Source organism: Motacilla alba, chromosome 13 (genome assembly GCF_015832195.1).
Source record: "Motacilla alba alba isolate MOTALB_02 chromosome 13, Motacilla_alba_V1.0_pri, whole genome shotgun sequence".
In the NCBI taxonomy this organism is placed as follows: domain Eukaryota; kingdom Metazoa; phylum Chordata; class Aves; order Passeriformes; family Motacillidae; genus Motacilla; species Motacilla alba.
The window spans coordinates 586,172-599,458 of record NC_052028.1 but is presented as its reverse complement, the minus strand read 5'-3'; the positions used below and the strand labels follow the sequence as shown (position 1 = coordinate 599,458).

The following is a 13,287-nucleotide window of genomic DNA, read 5'->3' as shown; positions in this document are numbered from 1 at the left end:
ACCAAGGAGAACGCCACACATTTTGCTCCATCCATCACCAGTCACCAGCAGTGGGAAAATGCTGCTGGGGGAAAATTCAGGCCAGACATGGGCAGACACAGACATGAGACCTTGTGGCATGAAGCTGGGGATGCCCCAAGAGCCCTTTCTTTGAGCCACCAGCATCCACACCTGCAGCACTGGGGTGATGTAAGGCCCTGTGCCTCATCCAGACAGCCCCAGGTCCCTGCCTGGTCTGGGGACATCCTCAGGTGCCACCCCCCAGGACCACTACCCAGCATAGGGCACAAATTTTTTGCACAAATTTTCTTTGGAAGTGAAACCCCTCAACTGAACCTGATGGTGCGCGGTGTCTTGGCTCACACGGTGATGGTGCACACTGGGGAAATCAGGCTCCCAGAAATGTAAGCTGAGAAAATCAATTCAATTTTCTTGTTTGCTACATTTGAATAGCAATTAAATGCTTATTACCTACTCTTTCAACATAAACAGCACAAAGCAAGCCCTCTGCCTCGCTGGCAGACTGCTCCCATTTATTACAGGACAAGGTGGACTGGGTTTAAAGTAAAAGAAGAAAGATATAGATAAGATGTTAGGAAGGTGGTCAGGTACTGGCACAGATTGCCCAGAGAATCACAGAATTTTCTGAATTGGAAGGTACTCATTAGGATCATCCAGTCCAACCCCTGGCCCTGCACAGACACCCCAAAAGTCCCACCCTGTGCATTCCAGGGAGTGCTGTCCAAACACTCCTGGAACTTTGGCAGCCTTGGGGGTGCTTCATTCCTGGCAGTGTCCCAGGCCAGGTTGGACACTGGGGCTTGGAGCATCCTGGGACAGTGGAAGGTGTCCCTGCCCACAGCAGGGGGCAGAACGAGGTGGGCTTTAAGGTCCCTCCCAACTCAAACCATTCTGGTTCTGTGATGAGCAGGGCAGACTCTCCATGCTGGCCAGAGCTGCCCTCACTCCTCCCTTCCAGCCTGAGATGTTCCAGCTTTGAGAACCCCAATGGAAACACATGAAGAGTCTCTCCCATGCCCACAGCCTGGGGTCAGCCTGGCACGGCCCAGCTCCCAGCACAAAGTTCTAGGTGGAATTGCAGGGGAAGCTTGCAGCACTGCCTGCTCCCTGGGACAAAGGTGCCAGGTGCCTGCAGCACCAGTGCTGTCCCTGCAGCAGAGCTGCTGCTGCCCCATCGATTGCTGGGGGCTGCTCTGATCTCAGCTGGCCAGGACTCTCCCAATCACTTCAAGGTCGTGACCACGGGGTCAGAAACCTGCACTACATACATCATAATTTATTATACAGCTAATCAATACTGCACTGCCCTGTGCAGTCCTACAGTGCAGCCTCACACCCAGGGACTGAGGCTGCTCATGTGGGGTCGTAACCTTCTGGCCTGGAAGAGTAAGGGGGCCAAAAGCAGCTTCATGTTAGAGCTGGAGAACATGGCTGGAAATGGAGCACATACTCCACTCTCTGTTTCTTCCTACAACACAGTCGAATTCCACCTGTGGTTTGAATTCAGCTTGGGAAAGCAAATACAATTATCTGATCAGGATTGTACCCGATACTCCAAGAGGAGAAGTGATGCAGCCGCACTGTGAGGAGATCACCCAGGGTGTGACAGGAAGAAAGTGACCCCAGTCCCTGTGGTCACAACACTGCCAGCTTTCCAGACCACCCTTCTCCTCAAATGGAAAAAAACCATCAGAGAAGAAGCAAAATGCCCTTAATCAAAAATGTCCTTCATCCACTTTCTGACTTACGTTCCCAGGGCTTCCCATCCCAGCAGCCATGCCTACAGACACCCAGCACACACACTACTCACAGTCATTGACTAAGCTCACCACTGCTCCCTGCATTTTTCTGTTGATTCTGGATTTCTGTTCAAGAGCAGCTCAGGATATTCCAAAAGATACAAAAGCTTTTTAACAAGCTGTCCTTCAAAATGATGCCACAGGTAGTATTCTAGCAGGAAAAAAAGGGATTTGAAATATGTTGCAGGAGAAAAAGAACTGGGAGGACTAAGGAGTGCTGGGAATACCTTGTAGGAAAAGCAAACCATTATTAATTGCTGCATCCTAACATTTGTATCCACACAATATGCACTTCTCTGGGACCTTCACCAAGATTTAGCATCCGTCCATTTGGATTTTAAAAGACAAGCAGAGGAATCACAAGGCACACTGGGCCCCTCTCCACCTGCTTCCCCTCAGTGCCAGCTCCTCATTGTTTCCAGATCCAGCCCCTTAGCCTGGCCACCATGGGGGCTCTGGGTCTGCCTGAGGCAAGTGCCAGCATCGCCAGCCTGCCCCTGCTTCCATCTCCACATGGGTGAGCCTGCGGGCTGGACCCTGCCCCATCTCCTCTCCATCACTAGCCACACAACAGTCAACAGGATCTGCTGGGCCATTTCCCACTGCCCACTTCTTATCAGAGAATCATTTGGGTTGGAAAAATCCTCTAAGATCACCAATCCACCTGTTAACCCAGCACTGCCAGGCCCATGGCTAAACCAAGTGCCTGAGTGCCACTTCCACACATCCTTTGAACACTTCCAGGGATGGTGGCTCCACTCTTCCAGTGCTTGACAACACTTTTGTTGAAGAATTTTTTTCCTAATATCCCATCTAAACCTTCCCTGGCACAACTTGAGGCCTTTTACGCCAATGCCACAGCCTCAGATCTTCCCCTCTCCTCCCACAGCCTCCAAAGCAACACTGACCTCCAGCAGCATCAGCAGCAAACTCAGCAGCACCAGCCCAGCTCCAGCCCCGCAGCCAGAGCAGCACCAGCCCAGGAAAGGAGCCAAGTGCAGGAGATCAGAGCTGTTCTCCACCCTGAGCTCCAGAGGTTAAAAGTGTTCTGGCTCTCCCAGCTGCAGCAGAACCAGGCAGTAACTCCATGAACAGGCACAGTGAGCAGGGTGTGAGAGAGCCTGGCAAAGGGCAGGATGTGCTGTCACTGCGTGGACAACAGTGCCGTGTGGTTCAGCCTGAAATGCAGCTGTTTGTGCGGGCAGAGCAGGCAGGGGCTGAGGTAGCACTGCCCAGGGAACCAGCCCCACACGGGAGCACCAGGGGCACAGAACACAGCCCAGCCCCTGGCGGGGGCGGATTGGCACATCGGCTCCCACCCGCCGCAGCCCCTGGGGCTGTGAGGAGGTAGCACAAAGGGAAACACACAGACCATGACAGGCTAAGCCTCCTCCTTCCTCTCTGTTCCCCTTTCTTTCTCTTCATGCTATGGCGAGGCTGCTGAATGGCAATAGCGAAATACTTTTGCAGAGCCAGACAGTCTTTTATATTTTGGTTTTTTTTTCTTACTTTCCTTCCAGCTGCTTTGCCGGATGCCTAATCCTCCATGGACATCTGGAGAGGCATCAGGACACAGAGGCGACATGCTAGGTAGGCAGCACATTGCACAGCTCTGCATAATTTCTGCTTGTACCTGCTGTTATGGCACAGCAGGTGACCAAAACACAAAAACCCAGGGAAGGAAAGAAAAACAATAATGTCTGGACCTTCCAGGCCACAAGTACCCCGGTGGAAGCCCCCTGGTCTCAGCATCAGAGCACAAGAAGGCCATGGCCTGCAGCAGAGCATCTCACAGGCAGGAGGGCATCTAGGTGTCTCCCTGGGCCCAGAGCTTCCAGCTCCCCCAGCACAACCCACCCCAGGCTTCCCAGGGCCAGAGCAGCTCACAGACCCCAGGCAGGGACCCTGGCAGGAGGTATCCCCATCCCTGTCCAGGCACCAATGGCAGCCATTCCTCTTTTCCCTTTCTAAATCATGTTCCATGAATGCATTTTTTCACCTGCACTTATCATAATAAAGTAGCTAAATCTGTGGAAAAACAAAGCAAAAGAAGCCCTGCAAGGGAGAAGAGGAAAGAGCAAAACAGAGTCCTAAGGAGAGGAAGAGATACATAAAAATACTCCCAAGGATCTGGGAAGTAGCTTATATATCCAAAATAATGATTTTCGGTCCCAGATGAGTCTCTCTCTTGACCTCAGCATCCCACACCAGAGAGATACCCAGTGGCCCAACTGACCAGCTCAGTGCTATCAGCTTACAGCAAAATCAAGTATTCAGTGTGGCAGCCCGAGCCCCCCATGCTGTTCATCTTCCCTGAGCCTCCTGCCACCCTCAGAAGTCACTTGCAGCACCAGCTGCATCCCACAGCTGCAGAGCTCAGGCAGTGCCACCCTGTGCCCGTTCTGCTCTTTTCTCTCCCACCTTGGTCTGCTACAGCCAAGCTACTCTGTAAGAAAAACTAACTCTGAGTTTGAGCAGGAATTCCTCCTGTGAATCCCACTCCACTCCAAACCCAGCACTGCTCCAAACCCAGCACCTCTCAGAATCCCACACTGCTCTGAACCCTGCACCAAACCTCATACCACTTCAAATCCTGCACTACTCCAAACCCTGCACTCCTCGCCTCCATCCAGTCTTGTACTTGTCAGCTGCAATAAGGAAAGCAAAACCAAAATACAATACAACCATCACACTGCATCCAATTGAAATCTGAACCTCAGTGTCCTTCTATGCACTCTCCTCAACAATGCCCATGTCCATCTCTGTTCCTCTGAAGCACCTCACACATCTCTGGAGCTTTGGAAAAGCAAACTGCACTCATGCAGGGGTGCAGAGCAAAGCCCCTGGTGCTTTGCTACTGCTAAGCCTACTGCTAAGCCTACTGCTAAGCCTACTGCTGCCCATTGCCACAGCAAAGCCAAGCCTCCAAATGCTGAAGCAGCTCTCCTTTGTGTCAGCCTTGCTGGGGTAAGAATCTGGAAACAGCTTTGCAAATCTTCCTGCTAAATGTCTTTGAGGGATCTTTGTGGCAGAGAACCCGTCCCAGCACTTTGAAGGGCTGGGGGCCTTCAGTGAGAAGCAAAGGCATGGCGTGCCCAGGGCAGGCAGCCAAGAGCTGCTGGTGGGGCACAGGCTGCACATCCCCATTTGTGTAGGAGCAAGACCCACACCTATGCTCACCTGAGCTAAGCTGAGTCTCGCCCCTCGCACAGGAGAACCTCAGCACACATCAGCCCATGCACTGCCACTCAGCTTCCCTGCTCCAGCCCAGGCAACTGCTCCAATGTGTCTCCTCTTCCTCCACAAGCCCAAGCTCTCCAAAATTCAGGAGGCAGAAGCAGGATACACAGGGCAGCTTCAGGACACACCACTTCATAGTCTGGTGCAATGAGTCAGCAGCAGGGAATAAAAATCCCTTGTGGCAAGCCACATGGTTATTTCCTGGAGAGCAAGGGCATTTGCAACTGGAACAAAGGATTTCATGTACAACAGGACCCTGCCTCTGCAGGTTGCAGGCCAGCAGAGCCATACCATCAGGAACTGCATCCACCACTGGGAGTGCAGCACAGCACGGAGCCAGAACCAGGGACCATCCCATCTACTCCAGCCCATGATGGAGCCATGCGCTTCCACATCACTGAGCTCCTCTGCTCATTAACTCAGGCTTTGCTTATGCCGTTTCTCTGGTCTTCTCACTGCCCAGTAATCAAGGCAGGTACAATCCGAAAAATCAACAGAGAGCTGCCCAGCCTTTCACAGACCACATTTGCTATATTCTGTCCTTGATTCTCCATGACTTCTCCACCCTTGTGGAGCAGGGGGGCAGGTACTGGCACAGGGATGCTGTGCTGAGGACATGGTGTTCCCAATCCAGGCTGAGCAGGGAGGGCAGGCACGGGATCACCCAGCCTGGGGGGCTCTGGGCCACAATGAGTCTTGGCACACAGGGCTTGACCACGAGGAAGGAGCAGCCCACAGAGGCACTACCTACCCCATCCCACAGCGCTTCAGAAGCAATGTGGGAATGCCCAAAGCTCCATCCCTGGCAGCACACACAGCCTTGGCACCACCTGAAGACAGACACTGTGCCACCCAGAGAGGACAAAGGCAGGTGGGTGCCCAACTGCAGGGAGGGGAGACAAGAGAATAACCTTGTTGGTGATGTGCAGTCCAGCAGCCTGCCTTTGGTGCTGTCACCAGGAGGGCAAGGAGAGGGCAAGGCAGGGAATTGTGGCTCTACTACTGCTGCACACCCTCAGAAAGAGTGGCCAGCTAAGGCAAGCTGGGCGGGTTGTGACCAGGACCTCCTTTGGCTTCTCCACAGTGAATCCCCAGAGCCATTTGGTGGCACTCACCACCCGTCCTGCTTGTCCCAGGGAGGACAGCTGTGGAGCAGCAGGCAGGGAGAGGGGAGGGAGCTGCTCAGCAGGCTCACGCCTCTGACATGTGCTGCGTGTGGCTTCGCCAGACCACAGGATCTGGCTCACTGAACGTGTGGAAGCAACACTTCTCTGTGTCTCACTTTACAATGCCCCAAACAATAACTGTCTGTTGCTGCACAGGAGCTTAGGAGAAACGTAAGTTGCTATTGGCATGGCACACAGCAGCCTTCCTCTTACACAACACCAGCAGATGTGAAAATAGCCCAGTGCTGCCTTGTGCATTCCTCTGACCTCCTGTTTGCTTCTGGATCAGATTCCAAAGCTGGATCTTAACCTACAAGAGCCATAAAAGCAAAGGATTTGGCCCTATCAGGGACCTCTTCATAATCTAAGACAGATGCACTCCGTGTAGGAGAACATGGCGAGGTTTATCAGGCAGGGAAGAGGCTGAGGCAGGACCACCCTCCACTCTGCAGCACAGCCAGGGCAGCCCACGCCAGCATTGCCCCGTGCTCTGCCTGGCCATGCACTTGAGGTGGCTCAGGGACAGAAGAGCTGGAAGCTCTTGCAAACCAGGACAGCACTCAGAACCTCAGATCCTACTGCTCAACTTACACTGAAACTGCTTTCAGCCCCCACCTGCCCTGGCAAAGGGGGCCTTCTGAGATCTCATGTCCCCAGATTTGTTACCTCAGGGTCACTGGTGCTGCTGGAGCCAGCACAGCATGGGGCAACCCCCTCCAACCCTTCAAGATACTTCTGGGGTTTCTCACCAGCTTGTAGAGCACACATTGACTCCAAAGCCAAAGCCAAACTCAAAACCACTCTGGGGCATACAGAACAAAAAAACACATGGAAGAGAAATTGCTCCTGGAAGTGTGAAAAGGCAGGAGAATAAACTGAAGAATACTAAAGACATGTGATAGAGGGAGAGTTCAGTAACCATCAGCAAAAGAGCATTCCTAAGAACAACCTGCATAAATAAATTATTGTCTCCAGGGTCTGCAAGGGTATCCAGTGTCCCTGCTTTGGAACTGCAGCAACTCCAAGCATCAGAATGACTTCCTAAGAGGCAAGAGAAGAAAACAAGACAGGGGCATTGCTGTCACGGGGGAAGGTGAATGACCTCTCCTCCAGGCAGCTCTGTGAGGTCCAGGGCTGCTCCCAGGGCTGTGCGGCACCCATGCTCCAGCAGTGCTCCCCTCTGCCCCACCATGTGTTAATCCCTGCGCTTCTTGGTGGAAATGTCACACGATGGCAAAGCCCTGGAGGAGTCTGACTCATTCAGGGGTCTAAATCCTGCTCCTGGAAACTCCCAACCCTCCAACATCCCTGTGGCCAGGGCTGGGGAACACTTCCCAGTGCTGCCATAACCTGCCTACAGGAGATACCACACCTGCCCCATCACCCAGTGGCGGCTGCAGGGTGGCTTTGGGGTCAATGAGAAAGCTTTTGGCTGGATCTGAGCCCCGACCACAGAACAGCAGCTCACACGTCAATGCACCACAGCCCTTGTACACGAGGATCCACCAGAACACACAGAGCATACCCAAACCATGGTGTTTTGTCCCAGAATCCCTCAGCCTCACACACACTGGAGGGATTTCTGCCTCTGCACACAGAGCCACAGGTACCAGGCAGCAGCAGAGCAGAGTAATTCTAAGACCAGCACACAGGACGAGCCGCAGATCATGGCTTGAACGCAGGGCGAAAGGCAGCCTTAGAATATAATCCCCTTCAGGAACTCTTAAATCTCCCCAATACAACACAGAGCTCTTTAAGCAAAACTAAACAACTTCCTTTAGACTAAATAAATATTAAACCTAAGTGATGCATTAATTTACCCCAGTTCACCAAAGGCTAACTCCTACCCAAACTGATCATTATTAAAGAAATCCTATAATCCCTTGGTCCCATTCAGGCTCAAAACATGTAATCCCATGAATAAATTCAGAAAGAAAGTGTAACAAAATGGGCAATAAAAACTTACAGCATTCACATCTTTTCATCTACCATTAATACTGTAAACACTCACTCGAAGGCCCTCGAGTATGACTAATCTAATGCTTTGGCTCCCCACACCAATTGCCGAAGGAGCTTGGCTCTGCATGTGTCACCCAGCGAGCTCCGCCACCTCTCCAGCCGCAGCCAGGACACCTCTGTAGAGCCCAGCGCAGCCATCCCACCTCACAGCCCCCAAAACGCTGCAAAATCAGCACGAAAGGTAGCAAGTATGGTTCTAATAGCACCAGAGCACAGAGCTTTCTTCTTTTTTTCCTGTTTTTTTTTTTTTTTTTTTATTATTTTATTGCTTTGGAAGCCGGCAAGCTCCAACTGTATAAATGCCAATAACTTTGTTTTAAGGCTGCTGAAGTAAGAGATCAGATTTTAGCAAGTGCTTTCCAGGCAGCCAGCCAAACTTTTTCTGATTCACTAAAAGCACCGAAGGGAGGGGGAGAGGAAGGGGGCTGGAGGGCTGATTAACTTCAGTTACCGCACAAGCGCAAAAAAAATTCTCCCCGCTGCAAAGGGTTCCGGCTCTGCGAGCCCTGCGCAGCCTGTGATTCCTCGGGCTGAAAAAAACCCGCACCGGAGAAACAGAGCGAACACCTTCCAACGGCAGAGTAATTTACAGCTGCGGATCTTCTCCTGCTGAGGAGGCTGCTCCACCAGGGGAGGCTCTGCTGGTGTCGGGTTCGAGCTGCAGTTTTTGAAGGGGATGAGGAAAAAAATGTGATTGGGCATTTTTCTGGATGGGTGGGAGAGCAGGGAATGGGGCTGGTTCGGGTTTTAGCTTGGCCAGAGGGATGGAGCCCTCTCCAAGGCTGTGCTCCTCCAGGACCATCCCCTGCTGCCGTTGGGGATCTGGAGAGGGTGAGCAGGTGCAATCCCGGCCAAAGCACAACTCAGGGCCAAGGGTGTCACAAGGTTCCACCGAAGTGGCACCTGCTCTGCGCGGTCCCGCAGGTGGGTCTGCTCCAGGATGTCCAGCTAAAATCCCTGAGGCAGTGGGGCAGCTGCCATCCCCACCCCGCGGGCACCTGGGCTGCAGAGCCTCGCTCAGGGTGTTCCTCCAACGGCCTCATTCCTGCCGAGACAGGATCAAAGGCTGGAGCTGACTTGGACGGCGTTCTACTGAATAATGGGGAGGGAGCACGCAGCCTCCTTTTCTTGGCTAGGAAAACTTGTGTTTTTCAAAGCATCGGTTTTTGGGAGTGAGTTACCAAAGAGGGGAAAAACAGGAAAAAAAAAAAAAAAGAAAATGAAAACAAAAAGAGAGGGGCGAAAAAAAAAAAAAAGAAAGGGAAAAAAGGGCGAGCAGGAGAGCGCCTGCTCTTCCAAGGCAAGTGCATCAATCAACATTGTGCAAGGAGAGTCCAGCACTCCCTCTCACATCATTAGCCAGGCTAGTGCACTCCAGGGGATGCTGCTACGGCAGGCTACCGGCGCACCAGCTGCACCCCTGCCCGTACCGGCGGCCGAGCACAACGGGGCACGGGACGGGAGCTGAGCACAGGGGAAGCCCGGGTCCAGGGCAAGTGACACTCCAGCATCTGGTGCGGGGCTCAGTTTAATACAGCTATAAAAACTAGAAGGAAACAAGTGAAAGCCCCAGCCAAACCTGCCTGGCACTCGAGGTCAGCACGCCGCCTTTGTTTCTATTTTACAACCAAAAGCGAGAGAGGACAGAAAGGACACGTACCTGTACCTGAAAGCACAGCAGCAGGAAATGTAAACATCTGGAGAGGAGAAAAAAAAAAGCAACAAAAGATCAAATGATGCGGTAGAATGATCAAAGTTGATTTTTGTTTTGTTTGGTTTTTTCTTTGTTTTTGTTTGCAATTTTTTAAAGGGTTCAGAGCGATGCTCTGCTTATAAAATGGCTCAGGTCCCCATTACCACCTGGCTGCAAGGAAAATGCAACCGGAGCCTCCAGAATGAAAGTTTTAAAAAAAATTTAAAAATATTTTTAAAAATTAAAAAAATATTTAGAAATATGCCATAATCCTTACAGGCAAGTGCAGGCTGAGAGCAGTGAATACATTGCTGGGTGAGGAAGGGGTTGGCCGGCGGCTGGTCGCTAGCGGAGCGCAGTCCCCCGCCGCCGCGCTGACATGGGAGCGATCCGGCCGGCGAGCTCCGATCCGCGCCGCGCTGCTCCGCGCCGCTCCGCGCCGCCGGGAAGTTGTGGTACCGCCCGCTCTGCCTCCGCCGAGTGACTCGTCAGGCATCAGCTCTCCTCTCCCCCTGTCTCTCCTCCTCCTCCTCTCCCTCTCTCCGCCTTTGGGGGGATGAAGGTGCTTACTGTCAGTAACTTCCGATCATCAGCAAGTGCCCCCCCGCGTCCCCCCGGGCCGGGCCAGCCCCGCCGGGCGGATGGAGCCTCTCGGCCGCCGCCGCGCCCCGCTCCGGGCTCCGCTCCGCACCCCGCGCCGCGTTGCGCGCTCCGGGCGGGCGGCATAGCGATGCGCGGGGCGCGGAGCGGGAGGCGGGACCCGCCCGGGCGGACCCGGGGCTGGCACCGCCTGCGCGGAGTGGGCACCGCCCGGCTGCGGGCAGCGCCGGCCGGGGAAGTGTTTTTTGCAGACTGAGTGAGGGAGGGGGTCGGGCTCCCCCGAGCCCTCCCCGGCCCGACAGAGCGGGCGGCGCTGCCGCTCGCCCGGGGCGCGAGGGGCTCGGAACCCCCGGCACAGCGGCCGCTGCCCCGCTCCACCGACACGTGTGGCCGCGGGTGCCCGGCGTCCGGTGCACCCTTACCTCCGACGAAGCAGGAGAGCGTCCCGTGCCCGTCGAGCCCCGGGCGAGCGGCAGTGGGGCCCGGCAGCCCCGGAGCGGCCTCTCGCGGGCCGGGACAGCTGCGGCCGCCCGGTCCATGGGCCCGGCACCGCTCCCCGGCGGGACGCGGACGGCGGGGTCACAGCGCCGGGCTGCCGGCGCTGCCTGCACCGCTCCGCACGGCTCGCCTGCCCTCCAGCGGCCGCTCCGCCGCCCCGCACCGCCCGCAGCCCCGGGGAAAGCCCAAAGGCTTCCTCCGCCTCAGCTTTCGGGAGTTTTTTTGTTTGTTTGTTTGGGGGTTTGCCTTTTTAAGAAAAAAACACACGCTGATAGCGTGTGGTAACTCTTTCCTCTTGTCTGAAAGCTCTTTTATAGCAGACAAGATGCCAGGTACCGTTAAGCTCCACACATAGCCGAACTCTCCAAAGAGCACCCAACGTCAGTTAACACCTTATTAAGTGAGAACATAACCATAGCTCAGAACTCTGAGCTTTCCAAATTCTCCACTCAAATAACAGCGTGCATCAGCGCAGCGTGTCGGGCCCAGCTGCTCCCACCTCTGCAGAGACTGAGGTGCTCGCTCCCCCGGCACTGTCAGCCACAAATCAAGCAACATCTTTAATCCCTGGAGTCCATCACTGGGGAGTCTTCAGGTATCAAGTCACACAGTTTTTCGGCCCATAGTTTCAGGCCCAAGAGGCACAGAAAACATTAAGTTTTAAAACAGTGATCAAAGCAAGTCCTTATAAAATTTCCAGCACTAACACATGTCTGTGATGTATCTAACAGACTTCACACTTCTGGTCTTATGGATCTGCAAGTTTAAAAAAAAAACAAAACCCCTAACTGCTGTCAATTGCTGATGTCACCAACATCAGAGGCCCCATGCATCCCTGTCCTGTCAGTCCCACAGCACCTTGCCACAGCTGAAAGCTGTTTTCACACATGGCCACTAAGAACATCAGAGCCACCATCCTGAGCCCTACAAGTTGAGCTCACCGAGATGCCTACACTGGAAGGATTCAGAATTTGGGAACTCACAAGATCACAGTCTTTAGCTTAGATGTGAAAATATTCCATATATCCCTAATCATCACCAGTACCTCATTTCCTGGAAGCAGTTTGGGTGGCAGAAGCCCAGCCTGTGCCATCTTATGCTAGTAGGTGCTGCTCAGCCCCACAGGAAAGGTACCCACATGCCCACCACCAGGCCCTCACCTTGCTAAGTCCACTATCTGCTGCCCAACGCACACAGCTCTGCAATGACAGAGGCAGTAGCTCCTCTAAAAACCCTCACAGTCACCTGTGGGCATGAGCTTTGACTGCTCCTCAGGCTTTTCCATCACCTGCCTCCAAGAAAAAGCTCTGCAGATGGCCACTGATGGCTCTGCCCAACACCCAAGCTGCCCCAGGGCTGCTGCACCTGGCTGGAAGCAGAACAGCTCAAAAAGGAATTTGTAAAGCTGCTGCTAACATTTATCATTTTAATTGCCCCGACAGCACGTAAAATTACAGCAGCTACAACAGAGCTGTGAGCTACGCACGGAAAAACTCATCCCAGGTGATACTGGCCCAGACCATGCTGAGGAGCCATGTGCTGGTAGCACAGCTGCCCCCACATGCATGACCCAAAGGACTTGGATTCACACAGGCCAGAAGGACCTGGACACCTCAAACAGCAAAAACTGCCTGGGCAGCACGGGGGGCTGTTTCAAAGAGGGCACATGAGGGTTTTCTTCTTTCAATTATTGTATTTGTAATCACAGAAGTTGTTTGGTTTTTTTTAAATAGATCCATCCTTTGTGCCTCAGTAGTCTGGCAAAACCCTTAAATCTTCAAAATCCAAATAGTTACCTGGAGAATAATACCAATATTGGGTGAATTTCAGACTACCATTCTTGAACAACACAGATGGGACACAGAATAGAGAAGAGGCAGCTCATACATGTCTCTGAAAAAATAGAAGTATCATTTATTGCTGTTATGAATATATACAAGCATGTATGTATATATATGTATGTATATATATATATATATATTTATATATTTAATATTAAAAGCTTCATACCCGAACCTGTTGCTCCACTGCTGAAGGCTCATGTGTGATCAGATTCCCAGCACAAAGCCAGCCAGAGAAGCTGATGCCCACTGGAAAAACTTAAAGGGTGTTTATTTTTCTTACAGCACACTCAGGGTGTGAAGGCTGGCACAGCACGTTCCTGAGAGCCTGATGTTCTCAACACTTTATAAACCGAGACAGGGCCAGGTAGGAGCATGCACTGCAGGACACCATGGGAGCTCCTGGGATT

General features: G+C 53.0%; 1 protein-coding gene across 3 annotated transcripts in view; it reads right to left on the bottom strand.

The window, feature by feature from the left end:
• The window catches only part of FGF18 (fibroblast growth factor 18), a 64,020-nt gene extending 53,221 nt beyond the window's left edge, over positions 1–10,799 (bottom strand). For all 3 annotated transcript variants that reach the window (XR_005258574.1, XM_038150421.1, XM_038150423.1), the window contains exons 1-2: positions 10,216–10,799; positions 9,906–9,942 (exon numbers count right to left, since the gene is read on the bottom strand). Coding sequence is in view for 2 of the 3 variants with exons in the window: in XM_038150421.1 (XP_038006349.1) it covers positions 9,906–9,942; positions 10,216–10,247 (69 nt within the window). In the remaining variant the exon portion in view is untranslated. The remainder of the gene's footprint in view (positions 1–9,905; positions 9,943–10,215) is intronic.
• Positions 10,800–13,287: the final 2,488 nt, after the last annotated feature.